General features: G+C 37.4%; 1 protein-coding gene across 4 annotated transcripts in view; it reads left to right on the top strand.

Moving 5' to 3' along the window:
* Positions 1 to 22005, top strand: part of LOC150083232 (protein hu-li tai shao-like) — a 346406-nt gene that overhangs the window by 127689 nt on the left and 196712 nt on the right. For all 4 annotated transcript variants that reach the window (XM_090377923.1, XM_090377924.1, XM_090377922.1 and 1 more), the window contains exons 4-5: positions 4277 to 4507; positions 20889 to 21032. In XM_090377923.1, coding sequence (XP_090234049.1) covers positions 4277 to 4507; positions 20889 to 21032 — 375 coding nt within the window. The remainder of the gene's footprint in view (positions 1 to 4276; positions 4508 to 20888; positions 21033 to 22005) is intronic.

Raw genomic sequence — 22005 nt, 5'->3', positions numbered from 1 at the left:
TGTATCTTTGATGAATTGACCATCAGAAAATGATTTGCATTTTTTTGCAAGACGATGACTCATTTTAAATGATGTCACAGTTACTGTTTTAGATTGTAAATTAGGTGTCATGAAGAAATTTTGTTACACGAATAATCTGGATTTAAGTTCTAATTTATTTTTTCTAAGGTCACTATTTGGCAGAAAACCTGATTGGTATTTACTATGGAGTGCGTTGAAGTGCCTTTCTAAATTTCCTTTTTTGAGTCTAGCCATGGAAGCATTGCAAATCAAACAGCAACATTTTTATTTTACTATTACAAAAAAAGTATTCTAGTTCCCACTCTTGATGAAAATGATACGTTTTACTCTTTTTTTTTAGTATTCATTTTAAATCAAAAGGTATTAAATTAATATATAAGTACTGTCCTGTTATTAAATTAGCAAAAGCAATGCTTACCGATTAAAATACTTAAGTTGTGCGAACCAGAAAAATATTCTGTCTGAACAGCTAACGTAGGATAATTGATGAAGAGGATTCCCGAATAAGAAAGTTGTTTCCAAAATAACCGGACAAACACACCACCGTTTATTGCTCTGTTTGGTTATATCATTATAAGAATCAGTTTTGAATGCATCTGGAGGTCACGACCATAAAACAGTAAAAACAATTTACACTTTCCGGTTTATTGGGCTTTTCTGTTAGTGCATCTAATTTTAAACGGGTAGTAAACTGAATCTTATTGCATTTGCAATAATACCGACAGCTGGAATTCTGTGGGATTTTACGTTATTATGGTGAAATGTGTTTCTCCTAAAATGAAATCTTCAATCATGCAAAAATAAATTTTCAAAATCTACTCTTCATTCTTATTTTTGAAGCTTCGTGAAAAAAAAAAAAATGCACAGGCAGCGAAACCCGCTGCACAATATAAAATTTTGGTAGTATACCTGACCCGCACGAATCGAGGTATGACTGTATATTTAAAATTTGTTGCGATCAACTCATTGGCCACCCCTGCCCTATATAAAGTTTGTATAACCCTGCCTTAGATTTTTTTTTTTTTTTTTGAGAAATGGTCAGTTTGTTTAATTAATGACCCATTTCAGGGGCTCCCATCTGATGAGTATGGGCTTGGTTGGCACACCCAGCATCCTAAGCTAGACATCATCATTCTTCTCTTTCTTGGTGTCTCCATTAGGCTTCCTTGCACCATATGGCTAATAATAATAATAATAATAATAAATCTCTTGCAGATTCTCTCCACTATCAATCATATAGACTTGCAGTTTCTGCTGCATACCTTTTTCTATAGATATTTTCGTGGGCACTGTTCTGAATTTACATTTGTAATTCCATACCCACCTCTCTCTTTTTGTCTTCCAAACCAGTTCAAATATGAGCTTCATAGGAAGCATGTAGATTGCTGGAACAGGTGAAGAGGAGAACAACGAGTTAGGTGAAGGGAGCAAAAGAGAGCCTTACCAAGAAAGGCTTCATTTATGCAAATTGCAGCATCTGGAGAATAGGCATATAAGGTGATCTGATTTGAGGTGTTTAAGGCTCTGAATGGAATGAGCAAGCTCAGTGCTGATGGCATACCTCCTCTTGCTCAGTCTACACACGTGATGTGACAAATTCAAGGAAGAACTAGACAAACTATTGATTGGAGGGATAGACAGGTGATGTCAGAGGGATTTTTTTTTTTTTTTTTTTTGGTTGATACTTTATAAGACTGCTGTCTTGCTTCGTCACTACTACTACTAAATATTTTTATAAGTACTCATCTTTAATTATACAGGGCTCTCAAAAAAAAAAAAAAAAGCACAATTGTAGAAAATGAATGGAAGTGTTTATACAGAAATTAAATTATTTTATTGAGATGTGTTAGAATGATCGAAGTGTTGGTCACATTCATGAAAATTGCGATAGTCACATCTATTTTAGTTGCCTTCATTTTCAGTTAGCTTTCCTTTTGAAATCTCTTGGTATAAGTCTGAAAAAATAGGTTTTGCTTAATAAAGTTTCACTTACGGATTTTTTCCAGAACCATCACTTTAGATAAATAAAAGGAATACCTGTGTTGCTAAAATATAATACACTGAAAGGACAGAATTCATGGGATACCTGGGCAATGCGACGCTGTCATCCCTCTTGCTTGCTAAAGGATGAAACCAATATTTGGCAGGTATATAGGTACACTGCATTCACATAGACGGTAATTCAATGTCAGTATGGATAAACATTGTGAGTTAACAGACTTGGAAAGAGGGATGATAATAGGTGTCCGATGCATGGGTCACTCTCTCGCAGATGTGGTACAGAAATTGCACTATCCCTGTTCGACGGAGTCAAGAGTGTATCTGGAATATGCCATTTCCGGAATGATAATATCTTGTCGCTGTTGGCAGAGAAAGGTAGTGGATGAACATGGCCGTCGATGTCTGTCTGTCTTGCATTGTTTCAGCCAACTGAAGAGTGACAGTGGCACAAATCACCGCAGACTTCAATGAAGGAGGGGCCAGAAGTGTCTCCACTAAGACCATCAGGCGATCATTATCCCCAGGGGCTTACATCTGGTGAGTATGGGCTTGGCAAACCCAGGGTCCTGAGCTGGATATCATCATTCTTCTCTTTCTTGCTTTCTTGGTGGGCAATTCCCTTTTACTTCTGACTCTCTCTCGGGGTAACACAGGAATATATTTTTTTTTTTTTTTTTTTTTTTGGCTGGTGCAGCATAAGCCTCAGGCTTCCTTGCACCATATGACTAATAATAATAATTATCCATAGTAGGTTATGGGAGCTGCCAACCCACCAGAGTCCCATTGCTAAAACCACGAGATGGGAGTCTACACCTCAACTGGGTGAAAGAACATCGGCACTGGACCTTGAATGACTGGAGATAGATCTCCTAGTACAATGAGTCCTGCTTTCAGTTATTTTTAACGAACGGGAGGGTGTGTATCTGGCAGAAACCACACAAAGCTATGTAACCCTCTGTCAACAAGGAACTGTTCTGGCAAGTGGACGGTTGGTAATGGTCTGGGACATGTTCATCTGGCACATGTTGGGACCTCTGATACGTTTAGACTCATCTCTGAATGGTTCAGGTTAAGTGTCCATCCTTGCAGACCATCTGTGTCCTGTTCACGGTCATCGTGCACCCACAGGGCAATGGACTCTTCCACAGGACAGTGCTTCTCCTCACAGGGCAATGGTGACTAGAGCATAGTAAAATCTGCATTCTGCAGATTTACCTTCATGGAATGGCCTCCCCGTTCACTGGACATGAGCCCTGTGGAGCATCTCTGGTATGGTGTGGAAAGGTCCCTTCGAGATTTGAATCCTTCACCCAGGATTGTGGGTGCCTCCGTAGCCAGGTGGGAAGGAGCAGCAGTGCGTATCACACGCTTCTTGATTAGACCGGGGTTCGAGCCAGTTACCACCAAATACGAAGGATGCGGAAAGGTCAGGGAATGACCACCGCATATCACGGAGCAATATGGCCTTAGTTGCTAATGCTCCTAAAAACCAAATAACAACACCCAGGATTGTGATGGAATGATGGACAGTGGTACAGCGAACAAGGATGGAAATACCTGTGGAATGCTTTCTTGACTAGTGGACTCAGTGCCTCACTGTGCTACTGCCCTTATCCAGGCAAAAGGTGGGCCTACCCGTTATTAGGTAGGTATCCCATTATTTGTCCACTCAGTGTAATGATGATGCTAATAATAATACAAAGCTGGTGTATATTTCAGATTTGGGATGCTATGGAAAATGTTTTCATAACATGCCAAAACAGTAGTTTATTTTGGACTTTGGTTTGCATGTCTCCCTAGTTTTTTAATTTATTATTATTTTTTTTATTTATCTAATTGTGAAACTTTTTTTATTCATGATATGTATTTATTTCATATTAAAAAAGTGAGTGATAAAAATTTTGCTGTAAACAAGATTTAAAAAAAAAAAAAAAAAAGTGTTGGAAAAATTGAATGGTATGCTATGGAGAAAGAACCGCCATGCTCACAATGACAAGAATATAACAACAGTCATGTGAGAGAAAATAGCTAAGTTTGTTATTTGTTAGGATCGCATATATAACAGCAATTTTTAAATTCATGTATTCTACCAGACAGAGATTTTCTCATGCTCTCTGTAAGTTATAATGCTTGTTCTTTATTAACAGTAGTATGTAATATAATTTTTAACCTTATTTAATTGATCAGTGTGCTTTGCCTGCTTTAAGAATGTCTGTTTATAGTCTACATATTCTTGGAATTTTTATTTTAACAGGTTCGTGTCAGCCAAGATCAAGAACATTTTCTCTTGAATCCATATGGTCTTCAGTATCATGAAATAACAGCTTCATCTCTGTTGAAAGCAGATATGCAAGGAAATGTCATAGACCCTGGTTCCACCAACTACTCATTTAATCGTGCTGCTTTTGTTTTACATTCTACAATCCATGCAGGTCGTCCAGATATTAAATGCATAATACATATTCATCATCCTTCTTGCATTGCTGTAAGTTTATATATATCCAGCTTTATTAAATAACAAACCAACTTTCTTTGCAAGTGTTATTTGAAGTTAAATAAAACTTGTGCTATTTATTTGTAATATTGTTCGTTAGATTATATGTAGATAATTAATTTTATATTGCAATTTGATTATTCTAAATTGGTTAAAACATAACAGAAATCTAGAATTGACTTTTTTATTATTATTTAATGGAGTGAATTTGTAAAAGGTCTTTAGCTCTGAATAATCAGAATTACTTGCATTGTTACTTTGTTTCGAGCTAATCAGATTGATCAGATAGGATCCACTGTTTATGAACCAATGTTGTGATTTTCTCAATTCCATTCATACTAAGATGATCCTGCAGTACTACTTTAACCACAGACTTCATTATTTTCACTGGAACCAAATTTGAACTTACGAGTCTATAACTGCTTACATTGCCTTCGATCCCCTTTCTGAATAGGGGAGACATTTGCGTATATCTGATCTTTGGGAACCTTCCCTGAATTCAAGGGTGCACTCATAATTATGGCGACAGGTTTGCCCTCTTTTGCTCCTTTTAATATAAATGGATAGTCACATCAGCCCCATGTGCCTTTTTTTACTTTTAACTTCAGCAGTTCCTCTTCCATTTTCTTCTCAGTTATAACAAAATTATCTCATTCCCAGTGTAATAACTTAGGGTACTTCAGGTGTCACCATCCCTAAAAACTTCTTTACATGTGAAACTAAATGCAAAATATTTATTTAGTCTAGCAACACAGGATTATCTGTAGTTATGACATTCATATTGAGTGTGTCAGTGTTGTTCATCCAAAGCAAGGAATTCTTTGCATTCTTAGTCAAGGACTTGTCTGCCTTAGCTTGCCTTATCCCCCTTAGAGATCTGATTGTAGACTGGTTTGTACTTGTTGTAGGATTACATGTACCCTGATGATTTATAATCATCCCACACCTTTTGTCTTCTCTGCCGCTAGTCTTATCAATTCTCAACTGACATCTATTTAGGTCTAAACCTTGAATTATATCCCTTAATTGGTATAAAAAGCTTAGTATCTTCAATGATTACTTCCCTGAATGCCTCCCATTTAGTATTTGCAGTTGGTAACATCCCAGTTAGTCTCACTGAAAGAAATTTTAAAACTGTCTTAGATCAGTGAAACTGAAAGGGTAGCTGTGGGGATAAGCACTGGACCACCAGTAGCAACGACATGGGTTCGAGCCTAGGTAAAGCAAAAATAAAATTTATATATTTAATTTGTAGCCCAGTGGTCAGGAGCGATAGTACGTAGCATGCGTTGCTTGAGTGGACTGGGGTTCAAGCCCGTGTCTACTAAGTACGATAAATATTTGTATTGACGATTTATTGTAAAACTCTACTAACTTGGTTGTCGTGCCGGAGTATAAACAGAAAATTTATTATTGTTCAAGGTTTAGGCCTAAATGGTTGTCAGATGAACTAATGAGGCATATGGCAGAGAAGAAAAATGCATGGGATACATACAAATTAACACGTGACACAGACGCCTATGATAGATACAAGTTGATCTGTAACAAAGTTACAAAGGAGGTTAGGCAGGCGAAGGCAGATTACGAGAGATCCTTGGCAAGGGATGCGAAGAAAAACAGCAAAGAGTTCTTTACTTATGTAAACTCTAGAAGGAAGGGGATGAATCAGATTGGTCCACTTGAGATCGATGGGTCAACTGTTGATGACCCTGCTCAGGTAGCTAACAAACTAAATGAATATTTTGCCTCGACATTCACACATGAGGAGTTATTCAGCGAGGGGAATGCCAGAGGTGTATTCAACTCTAGCAGTAAGCTAGAGAATCTTGTAATAACTGAGAGCAAAGTGGAGGAGAAATTATTGAAGATAAACACAAGAAAGGCACCTGGGGTGGATGGGATCTATCCAGTTATATTAAAGGAGGCAGCAAAGGAGGTAAGCAAACCCTTAGCCATAATTATGAGAGCTTCCTTGGACTCAGGGGAGGTACCCATGGACTGGAGATGTGCAAATGTGACCCCAATTCACAAAGGGGGGATCAAAGGCCTGACACAAGTAATTATAGACCTGTGAGTTTAACTTTTGTTCCCGGAAAATTAATGGAGGCACTGGTGAAAGAAGCACTGCAGGATCATCTAGACAAGACTTCAGTTATAGCTAGGACACAGCATGGTTTTGTTAAGGGGAAGTCTTGCCTGACCAATTTGATTGGATACTATGATGCAGTCACAAAAGAACTGGATGCAGGGAATAACTTTGATATTATATACTTGGATCTTAGAAAGGCTTTTGATACTGTTGCACATGGAAGACTGCTGCACAAATTGGAGCAGTGTGGCATTGGAGGCAAATTGCTGCTATGGATAAAGGGGTGGTTGAGGGGGAGAAGACAGAGAGTGGTAATCAGTGGACACTGCTCATTGTGGACTAATGTTATTAGTGGAGTCCCTCAGGGTTCAGTATTGGGTCCTTTATTGTTTTCTGTATTTATAAATGATATTGATGATGGTATATCAGGCTTAATGTCCAAGTTTGCAGACGATACGAAGGTTGGCAGGGTTGTCGAGGACACTACTGACACTATGCTGCTGCAACAGGATTTGGAAAGGTTGAGCAGATGGGCTTCGAGGTGGCAAATGAAGTTTAACATTGACAAATGTAAAGTACTACATGTGGGAAACAGCAACCCCAGAGCAACGTATCAACTCTGTGGTACTACACTGACAGTGGTAGAGAATGAAAGGGACCTGGGGGTAGTTGTGCAGGCAGATATGAAGTTCTCTGAGCAGTGCAGACGGGCTGCAAGAGTAGCTCATGGTGTATTGTCAATGATATATAGGAATTTTTCTAGCAGGGATAAGGAGGTGATTATTCCCTTGTATAAGGCAATGGTCAGGCCACACCTACAGTACTGTATACAGGCCTGGAGGCCTCATATCAAGAAGGATGTAGAGCTGCTGGAACGAGTACAGAGAAGGGCAACTAGATTGGTGAATGGGACAAAGGGGTGCTCTTACGAAGAAAGGCTTAAGTTTTGCGAATTACAGTGTCTGGAAACTAGGCACCAGCGAGGTGATCTGATAGAGGTGTACAAAGCCTTGAATGGTTTGAGCATGCTCAATGCTGATGGGATTCTTCCTCTTGCTCAGAATAATCACCTGAGAGGGCATAAATTCAAATTGAGGAAAGACAGATGTAGGATAGACGTGCGGAAATTTGCCTTTAGCCAGCGGGTGGTTGGTTGGTGGAACAGACTTCCATCCCTTGTCGTGGAAGTTGATAGCCTAAATAAGTTTAAGGCTCAGCTGGACAGGTATTTCGAACGAACAGAGGGGTGAAGTGGAAGTGGTTATTTTTATTTATTTATGTTACTTTTTTTTTTTTTTTTTTTTTTTTTTTTGGCTGATGCTGCATAAGCTTGCTTTCTTGCATCAAATGCCTCTACTAATGCTAATGCTAAATGCTAATGCTAAAAATAAGTTAATAAGTTAATCACTGTAGTTGCAAAATCCCTTACCTTTGAGAGTAATATCTTAAGTATGTCCAATGTCATTGAACTATGATGACATTGGATTGGGTCTTTTATCTGCAGATTTTTAATGCATGAAAGATCATTGCTAATAATCAGATCAAGATTATCTCGCTTTATCTTCTTTGCCTCTCTAATGTGTTACTGTAGAAAATAGTTATCCAATAAATCTGCAAAATTTCTGCTACTGTATGAGTGACCAATGAGTTCCAATCTACTGGCCTGCATTCATCACATTCATTTGGTCTGTGATGAATACAGGCCAGTAATTAAGTCCTGTACCAGTAATTAAGTTACCTCAATTAAGTTTTACCTGTACTTGTCATACCATACTGACTTAGCATTGCATTGTCTGCCCACATCATCTGGTACCATACTCCTAGCATTAGTGTACATACGTATACCTGCTTTTGCTTTTAGTAACCCTACCACAACATATATATTTACTTGTTGATGTGAAAACATCTATGGTGGCAGTGGAGTAAAACCGATTGGTAACGGAATTTTCTTATGGAAATTACTCAAATGACATCACTTCCTAAATGCCACTACAATGCTAACTCAGTCACTAATGTTGATTCAGTAGAGTAAGTAGCAAGTAGTATTATTATGCAAGAATAAAAGCTTCAAAGCCACCGAAGAAACCTCTCGTGTTGAAAAATAACGAGTTCAAATACATAGAGAACGGGGGAAAATGCAGACTTTAATAAAATCTGCTTTTCGGGATTTTGATCAACATCAATGCTACCTTCTAAGTAGTGTTAGTAAGTAAGTTTCGATTAAACCATTGAAAAATTTAAACAGTTTTGATTCAAGAACACAACAATAAATAATCACTTAAACAAACAACAATCACTTCTTGCAGTAGTTTTTGGTTATGACATCATACTAGTCTACAAATGGATTTCACTAACTATTGAATTGTAAGAATACCAAATCTAATTTCATTTAACAACCTATATAAGAGTATTTCAAAGATGGCTAAACTCCTGAGTGAAATCGAGAGAAGTATGCAAGAATAAAAGCTTCAAAGCCACTGAAAAAGCTTCCCACGTCGACAAAAGAATGAGTTCAAAAACAGAAAGAATGGGGGAAAAAAAATGCAGGAGTTTAATAAAATCTGCTTCTTAAGATTTTTAGAAGCAGATTTTATTAAACTCTGAAAAATACATTTGGAGCCTGTTACTTCTTGAATTTCCAACTGCAGATGTAACGATGAAAGCTTGTAATACTTGTTGAGCATCTCTCAAAAATGATTCCATTCCAATATTTTCGAAGAGCAATGGTTTCGTTTATCCTGCTATTCCACTTCATCTGCCTTGATTGGATTTAGTGACAGAGGGGTCATTTCTCCTCGTATACCATTCATGCAAATTAGAAGACTTAGACATGGTTTCAGGCAATATGGAATTTTGGGCCAAATTATAAATGTTCATGTAAATGTTAATTCGATGATCAATTATTTGCTTGGGAGAATAGATGACGATTATTGCGTTAACATGTAGGAGCATTCTTCGATGAAGGCATGGAACACGATGATGCTCCTACACGTGATGAAATGAGTGAAGCTATACCTATTGAAGAAAGTTTAGTCGCTCAACAACAAACTCTTTTGTAGAGTGATTACAATATTTATGACTAGCTCCTGGTGAATGAAATGTTCCACAAAGTTTACTTTATGATGAACATTCTGAAGAATTGTCCTTTCGTACCATTTACCTTGGTCAGTATCAAGAGTTTACAGATAATTTAAAAGTTACACTGTTTATGATGCCATTAAGTGAACTTAGTCATTCAGATCGGCGTGGAGGTTACGCCTTGTCATCTTCTTTATATGGCCATGGAAATAATGAGACTAAGAACTGGAGATTTGTTAACAGTTGCTTTTAAATACATTGTAAAAGACACTAAGCTCACCAAAGAACAAATCAAATCTCGAGAATACATCAATAACTGCATTTAAAATAATTTAGTATTTTTGAAATTGATTCCTAATTCAACTTATTACTGACACAACGTAAAAGAAATTTGTTTAAGATGATCAGACTGGGTATACCTATGTTCTTCTTAACTTTGAGTGCAAATGAAATCGGTTGGCCTAAATTGCAAAAAAATTTATACAAATCAAAATACAGTGGTTTGTATATCCCTGATGAGCGAGCAGAAGCTCTTCATTTTATGGAAAAGGCAACGTTAGTTAATGAAGATGCCGTAATGTGTGCAATTCATTTAAATAAACTTGTGGATTGTATTTTAACTTTACTTCAGTCTAAGCGTTTCAGTCCATTTCAGCAATATTACATCATCAGTTATTTTCAACATCATGGCAGTCCACGTGTTCACGTTCTTTTGTGGCTTAATAATGCTCCTAAAGAACCTATGGGAAATGGTATGAATGTAACAATAGCTATGATAAATCAGTTCATGTCCATTTCTACTGCAAAAGCCTCTGGTAATATCAAACTCATAAACATAGTTTTACTTGCTTATGAGTTTGGAGTTTTGAAACTCCATTTATGCCTTCACGATCTACAATGATTTTAATTTCCATGCCAAAAGCAGACACTCAATGAGTCAAATATAATGCTGAATACAAGAAATCATGGAAGAATCTAGAGGACAAAGAATATACTAGTGTCGATCACTTCTTTAAAGAAATTCGCATTCATTTGAAATCATATTATATCAATTTACTTAGAGCTGGCCGAGATTACTCGACCATAAGTCTTTCTGAAACAAGAACCTCATCTAAAATGGCAAAACTCCTTCAATCCTCTTGTGTTTAGAGTTTTAAAGTCTAACATGGACATTCATTCAGTTCATCACGGAAGAATATTCTTGTGCTGCTTATGCAGTCAAATACGTAAATAGGACCAATCGCAGGATTAGCAATTTACAATGTAAAATTATTGAATTTATGAACGAGTATTCTGAGTTTGGCATCATTGAAATTGCAAGAAAATTAAGCATTGACATGTTGAACTCTGTCGAAATTACTATTCAAGAGGCTGCTTGGTATTTGCTTCGTCAACCGGTCTGAGCATTCAGTTGTTATAACTTATGTACCCACCGTGTGACCTATCAAGCGACAGCGTAATAGAAAATTGAACAAAGAAATGGAACGAGAAAACATGGGTGACGATTCTACCAACATTTGGAAAGAGAATTGTTTTGATAAGTATGAGAAAAGGATAATGAGGAACAAGTTCAAACGGGCCAGAATTGGTAAAGACATCTTTGACCTTCCACTGGTAAGTAGCAGGCTCAAGTCCTCTACTTACTCTGCTGAATCAACGTTAGTTACCGCATTGACATCACGTAGGAAGTGATGTGATTTACGTAATTTCTGTTTCACATTTTCATCAAAGTTTTCACATAAAATATCTTTTGTGCATACAGGGCACACACAGGCTTTTTTGTATTGTGACTTCCCAACCCAACAGCAGGCATTGTAATCTTCAGCATCCTGCTTTTCAGGCTGCTATATGTCTGAATAGAAACAGTGCAAGAATGACATTCACTTCTGCTTGCTGCTCCTTTTAATCTGTTAGTCTGTGTATTCCCCACCCAGGCTAGCAGTTTCCTGACCCAAACACTGCTTGATAGCATAAGCAAATATTCTTGTATCCCTTTCTATTTAGGTGTTTCCCATCATTATGAAAACAGCCTCTCCTCTGAATAAGCACAAACCATGTTGTAGAAAATTCTGCCCTTGCACAGTCTGTCCAGGGCTGAATTCATTGACAAGGCTCTCTTCATGTAATCTCTTCTGTGTCTGGGCAGGATTGTAGACACTTTCAAATTTCTTCCTAACTTGCAACTTTTTCTCAGCATTGCCTTGTACTTATTAAGTAACTCCCCATATCTTCTACTCTTAATATCATCAGGATCAATGTGTACAACAATATTACTTTTATTCTCTTAAAAGATGATAGATTGTCTACAGTATCTTCAACTTTAGACCATTGCAGACATAGCCTAGTGGTATTCCACCTATCCTTTTTTACACAGTATACACCGATGAGCCAAAACATTATGACCAGCAAGCCGTTATGCAAATCGAAGCAACTGCAGGTGAACTACGGCAAGGGTCAGTACATGGTATAAAAAACACCTGATACTGAGCTCCGTTAATCAGTGTTACTCTTGTTCTTTGGATGGGAAAGGCAGCGGACTTAAACGAGTTTTACAAAGGCCGAATTGTAATGGCCAGATGACTGGTTCAGATCATATCTGAAACAGCACGGCTGGTGGGGTGCTCACGGTCAGCCGTGGTTAGTACCTACCGAAAATGGTCCGAGGAGGGAAACCCACAAACTGCTGGCAAGGTGCCGGAGGACCACGGCTCATCAATGCTCAAGGTGAGCGAAAACTCTCCTGGATGGTATGTGGCAACAGAAGGGCAACTGGCACAACTTGCTGGTAATTGAAATGCTGGTGATGGGAGTAATGTTTCACAACACATAGTACATCAAACCCTGCTGAAAATGGGACTGCGTATCCACAGGCTGCTCAGAGTGCCCATGCTAACCCGCCGCATATTCCCAGAGCAATATGGCCTTAGTTACTAATGCTCCTAAAAACCAAATAACAAGCCCATGCTAACAATGGTTCACTGGCGACAGTGCCTAGAATGGGCACGTGAGCATTGAAACTGGGCCTCGAGTGATTGGAAGAAGGTCATCTGGTCCAATGAATCGCATTTCCTGTTGCACCACGTGGACGGCCGGGTATGTGTGCGTTGTTTACCTGGGGAAGTGATGGGGCCTGGATGCACCGTGGAACGAAAACAAACCGGTGATGGCGGTGTCATGCTTTGGGCAATGATACCCTGGGTCCAGTCATCCGTGTGCCGGGTACTCTGACGTCTACCACCTACCTAAACATCATTGCTGACCAGGTACACCCTTTCATGGCAACAGTCTTCTCTGGCTGTGCCATCTTTCAGCAGGATAATATGCCATGCCACACCGTCCAGATTGTTTCGAGAGTGGTTCGCAAAACGTGAGGAAGACTTCCAAGTATTGCCCTGGCCTCCAAATTCCCCAGACATTAATCCCATAGAGCATCTGTGGTTTGTGTTGGAACAGCAACTCCGATTTGCGTCATCTAAACCACGAACCTTACACGAGTTTAGGGATCTACTGGTTATGTGTTGGTACCAGATACCACAAGACACATTTAGAAATCTTGTAGCCTCCATGCCTCGCCGGGTATAAGTTGTTTTGGCTGCACATGAAGGACCAACATCATATTAGGTAGGTGGTCATAATGTTTTGGCTCATCGGTGTATTTTCCATGTCCCTGAATATAGAGTTGCCAACAACTGCTGCACCAAGTTCTCATTCATTGGCAATGTCTTTTTCTAGTCAGTTGGTTGAGCTGGGTAGTTGAGTGCATGTTGGGTCCCTCTGTTTTATTTCTTTGGAGCATCAATCCTATTCTTCAAGCACTCATAACCCGATCATAAAAGCTGGATTCATGCGTAACCTCCTCATACTGTTTACAACGAACACACATAGGCATCCCACTTTGGCAGTATCATTTCTGGCTAAAGGTAGTTTCACAAAGAGACAACAAGCAAAGCATGTTACAAAACCCTGATTTCTAAGAACTGCCTTTGGCAAATCTGTGCTTCACTGCCCTAGTCTGGGGCATAATTACAGGTCTAAATTTAAGCATGAAATTAAAACATGAATATAACATAATATAATGAGTATAGTATAAACTATTGCAAACATATATTTGGCATATAAAATAGCTTAAATTAACATATTACACAACACTTACTATGCTGTTTTAAGTTACGCTATTTAATATGTGATATATTTATATTATATTTCATTATGTAAATTGGTGAAATAATGAGCATTTCAGCCTCCATGGAATGTAATCTGCTTTATTTTCTTAAGTAATTAGATTATTCTCAGACATTTTGTGGTACATCCTGTACCACTTCTCCAGTGACTGTAAAAATAGCAGAATTGGTAAATTATGATGACTTCATTTACATAGTTGTTAATTTGATTACATATTTCTTACTAGTTAATATTTAGCCTTTAGTAAGTATTTCGGTGATAGAGCTTGAATTAGTCAACAGATAGCTGTTAGTAAACATCTGGTAAAGATTAATTTTACCAATTTAAATAATTTTTTAAATCAGTTAATTTAGTTAATAAGATTAAATTCAATAAAATTAATTTTATTTAATTAATTAAGAAAAGCAGCAAACACTTCTTTATATATATATACACTGGAAAGAAGGGGATGAATCACATTGGTCTGTGGGATATGAATGGTTTAACTGTTGTTGATTCTGCTCGGGTTGCTGACAACCCGAATAAATATTTTGCCCTCTACATTCACACATGTGGAACATTTTAGGGATGGGGATGACAGAAGTGTATCAAGTTTTTAAAAGGAATCTAAATGATTTTGTGATAATCAAGGAGAAAATGGAAGAGAATTTATAGAACCTAAATGTAAAAAAAGATACCTGGGGTGGATGGGATCTATCCAGTTATATTAACTATTTAGAAAAGTAGGTATGCAAACCTACATCCATAATTGAAATGTAGAAAACAAGAGTGAGGACAGCAATCATATTTTACTTTCATTAAGGGAGGACCTTATGTTAATAAGTTTGGCCACAAACTTATTAACATCCCCCCCCCTCAAAAATAAATAAAGCCTTGCAGAATCTCTTAACTCTTCAGTTAATACAAAAGGCTTTCGGCATATTGACCCTCTTCTGGGAAGAGTTGCAGATCATGCAAATTTTTGTCTAAATCATTGCATTTTTTCAGCGTGGTTCTTTATTTTTCAGACAAATGATCAGTTTGTGTGTTCCTAAATATCATTTATCCACACAATAATAATGCTCTCTTTATACCCTTAAATCTGGCAATTAGTTGGTAACATAATTAATTGTTTCTTCCAGCAGCCACAACCTGGTTATGGTCCTTTTTACAAAAAATGTTATTTGTATCCTTAACTGTTTTGGTCTGTGGCCTGAATTTGGCCGAATCGGTTTCATCACCAGGCAGGTCACTAGATATTTGAGTTACAGATGAGTTGTTGGTTTCATTTGTCTCTGGGACAAGCACCCTTTTTAAACTTCAATTGCCACATCTCAGTCCAGTCCATCTGTCTAATTTTTATAGATCTTGTTATTACTGTGATATCTATCATGCTAACCTTAGTATCACTGCAAACTTAGACATTTAGCCTGATATACCTTTCTCATTAATAAATATAGAAAACAGTGAGTCCAGTACTGAACCCCAAAGAACTCTACTAATAACATTAATCCATGAAGAACAATGCCCATTGATAAACACTCTTTCTTCTCCCACTCAACAATGCTTTATCCATAGCAGTAACTTGTCCATAATGCCATCCTGCTGCAATTTGTATAGCAATCTTTTATGTGCAACAGAATCAAGCTTTTGTGAAATCCAATTATATATAATATAAAATTATTTTTTACACCCGGTTACTTTGTTATAGTAGTTCATCATATTGCTCAGAGAATATGATTGCTGTATAAATACATTCCTCACAAGATGGTCCTGCATTACTTGTTTACCCAGTTACTCCATTATTTTCCCTGGAACAGTATTAGTAATGGCCGCATATTGCAAGAAAGCCTATGGCTTATGCTGCACCATCCCAAAAAAAAAAATAATAAATAATAATAAAAGAAAATGAAATTAAACCTATCATCCTATGCATTTCCCTCACCTGAAGGTACTATCCAGATGTCCTTTGAATTTCCCCAAACTGTCAGCCTCTGCCACCCATGTAAGCAACTTATTCCAGTAATTTATAACTTGCTGGCTAAAATAAAACTTCCTGCAGTCCAATCTAAACATTTCCCCCCCCCCGTAACTTGAATTTATGTCCCCTAGTTCTAGCATCATTTATAATCTTGAAAATTTCATCCTCATTCATTTTACTGATGTCTCTCAGGGCCTTGAACACCTCAATTAAATCTCCTCTAAGGTGTCTAGTTTCCAAACTCCGCAACCCACATATTCAAAGTCTTTCTTCATAAGGACTCCCTTTTGCCGATCTCACCAGGCGAGTTACCCATCTTTACACCCTTTCAAGAAGCTCGATGTCTTTCTTTAGGTGCAGTCTCCATGCTTGAACACAGTATTCCAAGTGTGGTCTAACAAAAGCCTTATATAATGAGATTATCACGTCCCTATCTCTACTTGCAAAAGTTCGATAGATCATTGATAGGACACCGTGGGCCTTTATTATTAGCTTTATGGTGCAAGGAAGCCTGAGGCTTATGCTGCACCAGCCAAAAAAATTCCCGAGCTACCCTAAGAGAGACAGAGAGAGAGTCAAAAGGGAATCACCAAGAAAGAGATGAATGATGATTTCCAGCTCAGAACCCTGGGTGTGCCAAGTCCATACTCACCAGATGTGAGCTCCTGGGGTTGCCTTCCTTGCAACCTGTTTACAATGCTCAGAGAATTTCATGTCTGACCGTATCGTAACACCCAAGTCCTTTTCCTGCAGTACTCGGTTTAGTTAAACTCCACCAAGTGAATAAGTTATTTTGGGATTACTGTTTCCCAGGTGTAATACCTTACACTTTGTTGGATTAAAGCATAGCTGCCATTTTTCTGATCATTAACTACTCTACCAATTTTAACATCATCTGCAAATTTAGACATCACTCCCTCTATCTCTTATCACCACCAAATACGGAGCATGCGGAAAGATCAGGGAATGACCACCGCTTAATCATGGAGCAATATGGCCTTCGTTGCTAATGCTCCTAAAAACACCAAATAACAACAACAACCCTCTATCCCTTCATCGATGTTGTTTATGAAAATTAAAAACAACAGTGATCCTACTACTGATCCTTGGGGAACCCCACTGCTTACATCATCCCAATCTGAGGAATAGCCATTTATTACAATCCTCTGCCTCCTGCCCTGAAGCCATCCTGCTATCCATCTAAGGATTTTCCCAGTGATTCCAACCTGTTCCAGCTTATAAAGCAACCACTCATGTGGGACTGAGTCAAAAGCTTTGCTGAAATCTAAATAAACAATGTCAAAATTATTCCCTAAATCCAGCTCTTGAGTGACCCTTTCAAAATAGTGAACCAGATTTGTTAAACATGATTTTACCTTTACAAAACCATGCTGAGTATCCTTGAGAATTTCAGGTCTATCGAAATGATCCTGAATTCCACCCTTGATCATTGCCTCCATGATTTTCCCTACCACTGAAGTCAGACTGACAGGTCGATAATTTCCCACTTCACTCTTAGAACCACCCTTGTGTATGGGAGATACATTGGCACTTTTCCAATCGAACGGAATCTCCCCAGAGTCTAGTGATGCTTCGCATAATTAGCCTCACTGGTTCGATGCACTCATTTGCCGCCTCCCTTAAGATTATATGGTATATTCTAACAACTCCAGGAGCCTTACTGGCCTGTAGGCTCGAAAGTTTTCTCATTAAATAATCTTGCGAAATTTCAATATCATTAATTACATATTTTTCAACTTCGCTCATACAATTTCTCATTGCCACAAAAGGTTTTCCCTTTGTAAATATCGAGGCAAAATAACTGTTGAGTTCATCTGCAACGGCAGCTGGGGTATTTAATACTATCCCCTTTCCCTTGCGTAAAGGTCCGATCTGGTTTGTCCAGCTCTTCTTAGCATTTATATATGTGAAGAATTCCTTATTCCCCCCCCCCCTCTTTGCTCTGTTTGCTAGCGATTTCTCATAAACTGCCTTTGTCTGTCGAACCTTTTCTGTAGCTCTATTACAGATCATCTTGTAGCTGTTATAGGCTTCAGTGCTTTTTATTGCTCTGTAACATTTCCATGCCAGCTTTTTCTGCTCAATTAATAGCTCCTGTCACCCCCCCCCCCCCCGAATTGGGGATAAATTTGCACATCTACAGTCTGCTGAACCTCTCATGAATCCAAAGATGCTCTCATAATTGTGGCTAAGGGTTTGCTTATCTTCTTCGCTACCTCCCTTATTATAATTGAATAGATCCAGTTCACCTCAGGTGCCTTTTCTGTTTAGTTTTAACAATTTCTCTTCCACTTTCCACTCGGTTATCACAAAATAATTTAGCTTCATGTTAGAGTTTATTATGCTTCTGGCATCTTCTTCCCTAAAGAATTCCTCGTGTGAATGTAGATGAAAAATACCTATTCAGTTTGTCAGCAACTTGAGCAGTTATCATAAACAGTGAAACCACTGATATCAAGTGAAGTAAACCAATGTGATTATACTCTTCTTTCAAGTATTTACATAAGCAAAGAGTCTTTGCTGCTTTTCTTTCCATCCTTTGCCAGACTTCTCATAATCTGCCTTAAATTGCTTTTGTGACTGGAAATGAAATGAAACAAATATTGACACAATTGACAGGTATGGCAGGTACATCAGGGTAACATGAAGGTTCTGCTAGTGTTAGTAAAAGTCATTGGACTTGCGACATTTTTCCACCTCAGAAGCAAACTTTCATAGGTTCATCCGGTATCCAAAATATTGACAGTATAATGGAAAATGGTAAAGCTTCTATAACCCACATTTATTATAAATTTATAAATGAAGACGTCATAAATCTTATGGTGAACCAGACAAATTTATATGCCCATCAGGTTATGAATAGTCAAGTAACAGTGAAAGGAAGAATGCAGCGATGAAAAGATACTAATGAAAGTGAAATGAAAAAGTTTTTGGGATTCATCTTATTCTCAGGTATTGTTTCATATCCGAGATGGGTGTATTATTGGAAAACAGACCCTATATACTAGCCTACTAAGATGCTGGCATTTTGCAGATAACACAGCAGAACATTCTAATAGATTGTATAAAATTAAACTCCTTATTGATCTAGTAATTACAAATTTACGTAATAATTTATACTTTCCCGGGGATGTTGTTGTTATCTATGATACCGTTCAGAGGTCGGCTTCTATTGAGGCAATATAACCCTTCAAAAAGTAACAAATATGGATTGAAAGTATACAAGTTGTGTACAAAAGATGGTCACGTTTGGTCTTTCGGTGTTTACAACGGCCAAACCCTGCAAACCCTCCCAGGAATCGATAAACCAGGATGTGTGGTTATAAATCTATTAGACAGACTAATAAACGAAGGGCGACTTCTAGTTGCAGATAATTATTATATTAGCATACCTCTTCCGAATTACCTGAAATCAAATAATACAGATTTGTGTGGTACACTTCGTAGTAATAGACTGGAAATAATCCAGAAGAAATTATGCAGGGGTGAAAAAATAACAATGCAAAAAGATATTGTGATCCCTAAGTGGCATGATAAGAGAGATGTTTTGATGTTGTCAACATGTTTTGGTGATGAAATGAAGCGTGGAAGAAGAAATGAACAAGTAAAACCAGAAATGATAACTGAATACAATAAGGCAAAAAAGGGAATCGATGTATCAGACCAACTTTCAAGTTACTAGTCACCAATAAGAAAATCATTGATATGGTATAAAAAAAATTGCAATAGAATTAGTTTTTGGGACAGCAATTGTGAACCCATTCATAATTTCAATGAATTGCAGCAAGAGAAGAAAGACAATCACTAAAGAATTGATGTGAATCAAAAAGGAACCGACCTCTAGTATTTTACCACTTGTCAATCCTCATCTCAGCATTTTCTGTCGGAAATTCCGAGGCTTTCCCACAGGAAAAGGTGTCACGGATGTTACGAAGAAGCAAAAATTGCTGGAAAAAATCCCAAATTGGCTGCCAAGCAAGTTCATACTGAATGTAAATCATGTGAGAAGCCATATTGTATGAAATGTTTTGAAAATAAACATAAAAATTAGTCGTCGTCCCCCCCCCCCCAGTTTTTTGTACTTCTGAAATAAAATACACTTTTCTTCACATTTCGAAATCTGTTTTATTTACTCCTAACATTGCATGTAATTTGAAATATTTGCTGTAGCTATGTGTAAAACTATATAGGAACAACCAACAAGAAACACACATTGCCAAAATTAGTAAACTAGGATCTGATTATATCTAGCATAATTTTAATTGATAGTGGAGGACATGGAGACTTTATCATGTTTAAACCTGTGTTTGATAAAGTTACATTTGCTGCCAGCTTGTCACATGTATAGAAAATTTTATTGGATATGTTGCATATGTAATTTTCACTTGTTTCTTGTATATAAATATTCTTGTGTGATATGTGCACACATAAACTAGCATAGTTTATCACAACAGCACATGACTAAATGTGGTGTTGATTGCTGTTCATAAAAAAAATTTCAGTTCATTCTTCAGCCATCTAAGGCCAGAAGAGTTTACAGATTCATTGTAAACTGCACACATATTGAATTAATTATTAAGGGAGTCAAATTTTTGGTGCCTCTGTTCACATTGCATTTTTCACAGTAGTACAGGCTTGAATGCACAACCTCTTCACTCTTGGCTGCTCATGATAACTACTGGACCATGGCCCTTCCCCAAAAATTTGAAATGCACTACAAAAGTTGCCAAGCTGGTTGTCAATATAGTAGGGAAAAGATATATTTGTATATTTCTTTAATTCTTGGCTCGTAATAGTTAAATCAACACACTCATTATTTTGTTTTGTTTTTCAGGTGACTTCTTTATTTACCATTTTTAATTTGATAGCATTCAGTTATTGATTTTCATTTTTTTTATTATTATAATTAATTTTTTAAAGCATATTTGTTATTCTGATTACAATTGAAAATTTTGATTAAAAAATTGAGGTCTGTGTATTGGAATTCAGTAAATTGTACTAAATATTAGTGCATAAATAAATGCAGTTCTTTGTTTAAATAGGTATCTGCTACAAAATGTGGTCTTCTCCCAATTAGTCAAGAAGCTGCAGTACTAGGGGATATAAGTTATCATGAATATCATGGTATACCAGTTGATCAAGAAGAAAGAGAGCAGATTTCACGCAGTTTAGGACCTTTCAGTAAGGTAATTTATTTATTTCTCTCTTTTTTTTTTTGAAAAGTCAAAAAATTTACTTGTATTGGCAAAAGTTGCCAATTCAATTGTCAATTTTAGGAGAGAAAAAATTCCTTATTAGATAAAAATGTATATTTTTCTAAATTTGGGCAAAGTTCAGTGTATCCGAATTTACTATAATATTAATTCTAGATATGGAAGGATTTGGAGTTATTTTTCTGTGCTTACCTTTGCAGCATTAATGGTGCTTAGATCTGTTGTGTAGTTTCAATGAGTAAGGAATATACAGTCTGTTTTAGAACACTGTACTTGACGTTGATGGTTTGACTGTTAATGATCCTGCTCAGATAGCAAACAAACTGAAATGAGTATTTTGCATCTACATTCACACATGAGGAATTATTACGGTTTGAAAATGGCAGGTTATCAAATTGTAACAGGATACTTAATGATTTTGTAATAACTGAAAGCAAAGTGGAGGAGAAATTGTTGAAGTTAAACATAAGAAAAGCACCCGGGGTTGATGGGATCTATCCAGTTATATTAAAGGAGGCGGCAAAGCAACTAAGCAAACCCTTAGCCATAATTATGAGAGCATCCTTGGACTCAGGGGAGGTTCCCACGGACTGGAGATGTGCAAATGTATCCCCAATTCACAAAGGGGGATCGAAGGGTGACACGAGTAATTACAGACCAGTTAGTTTAACTTCTGTTCCGGGTAAAATAATGGAGTCATTGGTTAAAGATGCATTGCAAGATCATCTAGACAAGACTGCAGCAATAATTCAGACACAGCATGGGTTTGTTAAGGGAAAGTCTTGTCTGACAAATTTTATAGGATATTATGATGTGGTTACAAAGGAACTGGATGCAAAAAATAATTTTGATATCATATATTTGAATTTCAGGAAAGCTTTTGACACTGTTACGCATGGAAGACTATTGTACAAATTGGAGCAGAATGGTATTAAGGGTAAGTTGC

The sequence above is a fragment of the Mastigoproctus giganteus genome, chromosome 7 (genome assembly GCF_048544385.1).
Source record: "Mastigoproctus giganteus isolate SK-2022 chromosome 7, ASM4854438v1, whole genome shotgun sequence".
Taxonomy (NCBI): domain Eukaryota; kingdom Metazoa; phylum Arthropoda; class Arachnida; order Uropygi; family Thelyphonidae; genus Mastigoproctus; species Mastigoproctus giganteus.
This window is presented reverse-complemented; position numbering and strand designations above follow the sequence as displayed.